The 1,973-nt window shown below is 52.1% G+C and overlaps 1 protein-coding gene across 1 annotated transcript; it reads right to left on the bottom strand.

Annotated features, from left to right (window-relative positions):
* Positions 1–739: 739 nt before the first annotated feature.
* NGA_2095900 (intraflagellar transport 140-like protein) lies at positions 740–1,522 on the bottom strand (the record flags this gene model as incomplete). The annotated part of the gene is made up of 1 exon (XM_005854996.1): positions 740–1,522. A coding segment is annotated over one exon (753 nt), but the record flags the coding sequence as incomplete, so codon positions are not given.
* Between the last annotated feature and the right edge of the window lie 451 nt (positions 1,523–1,973).

Below are 1,973 nucleotides of genomic sequence, written 5' to 3'. Positions count from 1 at the left end.
GACAACACGAGCAAAGACAGCAACAACTCCAACAGCCACGTATACGATCCGGCCCCCCTCCTCCCGCCCTCCCCCGGAGCCGGCCTGGAGGGTCCAAAGCCCCCACACCGCCCCGACCTCAACCCCGCCCGGCGGGGCGCTCGTCGTCTCCGTCATCCCCGCCTCCACGTCCTTCCAGGCCGGTGCACCCATCGCAACCACAGCGACAACAAACCCCACCACCTCCCAACCACCCTCAAAGAATGGAAGAGCCACCACGACAACGTCAGCACCACCGTCACGCCCAGCTGCCAGACCACCATCATTCGTCGCCATCGCAGCAGCGGTACAAGCCACCAATGCCTCAAAAACGACCAATACACCCTAATCTACCTCCAGAATCTCCAAAATCTCCCAATCCCGTTGTAACTTCCGCATATGCTGGGAGAGGAAGGAGAGGATCACCACATCTCTACTTCGGAGACTCAGATGAGCGGAGATGATAGCGATTTGAAATAGGATTCAGAATCATATGTTAAGTTTGATTTTTGACGTTTGTACTTTGTCTGTATGGCTCTCTGGGCGACTATAAACATGCGTAAATTCTTTTCTTGGTAAGGAATGCGATGAGCAATAAAAGTAGGCTTAATAACACTAAGACTGGCAGAACATAGTATGCCGCGGAGTGTCATGACGATTGGGTCAACTTCCCTTAATCCGGCATTTATCGTTTCCTTCTTTGTTTTGAACTACTTTCCTTTTTTAATTAAATTCACAACATCTCCCTGGGTCAAGATTCTCGCATTTTTCTGGCCTTGCCTATCAACTCCTGTGCTCTTTCACTCTGGTCCAGTTTCAGGAAATATTGGGCGCTATCTTGCATTAGGTCGGCCTGCCCGCTTTGTAAGGCATATTGCATGACGTCATTGTCGAGCTCATGCGCCTTGGCTAAACGTATACAGTGCTTGAAACATCCTGCACGCGCGTAGTGGGTAAGAGCGGGAAGAACATCGTAGAGGGCTCCCTCATAGTGACGGGCGAGGTGATAGGAAGCCGCGGCTTTCATTGCGTGGTTGGAGGCCTGTCTCCAGGATATTTCACCTTGATGTAATCCCCCGGCATCTTTGTCATCCAACAACGCTTCTGCAGCACCCACATCTTGGGCAACGCAGGCGAGTCTCACCAGAGCCACCAGGTCTGCCGCCTTCCGGTACGCCTCCTTTGCAGCTTTTACGTCTCTCTTTGACTCACAATACCTTCCCCACCAACGCCAAAGCATCTTTGCGTCTCCAGATTCTCGGTCTGCTACTGTCGACTTCTGTCTCGACAGGTATTTTTCCAAATCTTCGATTTTTCCTGCTTTGTGCAACATCCTTGGCACCTCCCGCGCCTGTGCTCCTGCCTTCTCATAGTGAAAGATCGCCTTATCCCATTCACTCATCCTTTCCAAGCGCCGGGCGTACTGAAAGTGGGTTGTGCGAAGATGTAACCTATCATCTTTCTCAGCTACCTGTAAAGCCTTCTCCCATTTTCCTGCCGCCTGGTACATGCGATTGAGGAGATCGAAACGTTTTGCACGGATGTAAAGAGCAGCTGCTTCCTGGAGCAGGCCAAGCTGGATGGCAACCATCGCAAGGGGAATGTCCGTAGAGCACGTGGAGGAGGTCAAGGAAGGAAGGGAGGGGTAAAGAGAGGGGCTAAATACAGCTTCTCGAACGGCATGCACACCTCGGATGTGGCCCATGTAGCTTAAACAGTGCTCGGCGACTTCAACGCGACGATTCCGTAAAGAGAGATGAGCCATGTTGCGCCAGATGCAGAGTAGCTGTTGCTTACAATTCCCCTCTTTCCGCAGTTGTTGGTTGTGGTCGTTGGGCTCCTCGTTCTGGCATTTTTTTCCCGCCTTGCTATCGGGTTGCCGCTGAGGAAAGATGATTCTCAAAGATTGGTGAGCCGCGTGCCAGTCTTGCGAAAACAATTGGAAGTGAAAGGCC

Source organism: Nannochloropsis gaditana, assembly GCF_000240725.1.
Source record: "Nannochloropsis gaditana CCMP526 unplaced genomic scaffold scaffold323, whole genome shotgun sequence".
Classification (NCBI taxonomy): domain Eukaryota; class Eustigmatophyceae; order Eustigmatales; family Monodopsidaceae; genus Microchloropsis; species Microchloropsis gaditana.
The sequence above is the reverse complement of the archived record's forward strand: the minus strand, read 5'-3'. Positions and strand labels throughout refer to the sequence as shown.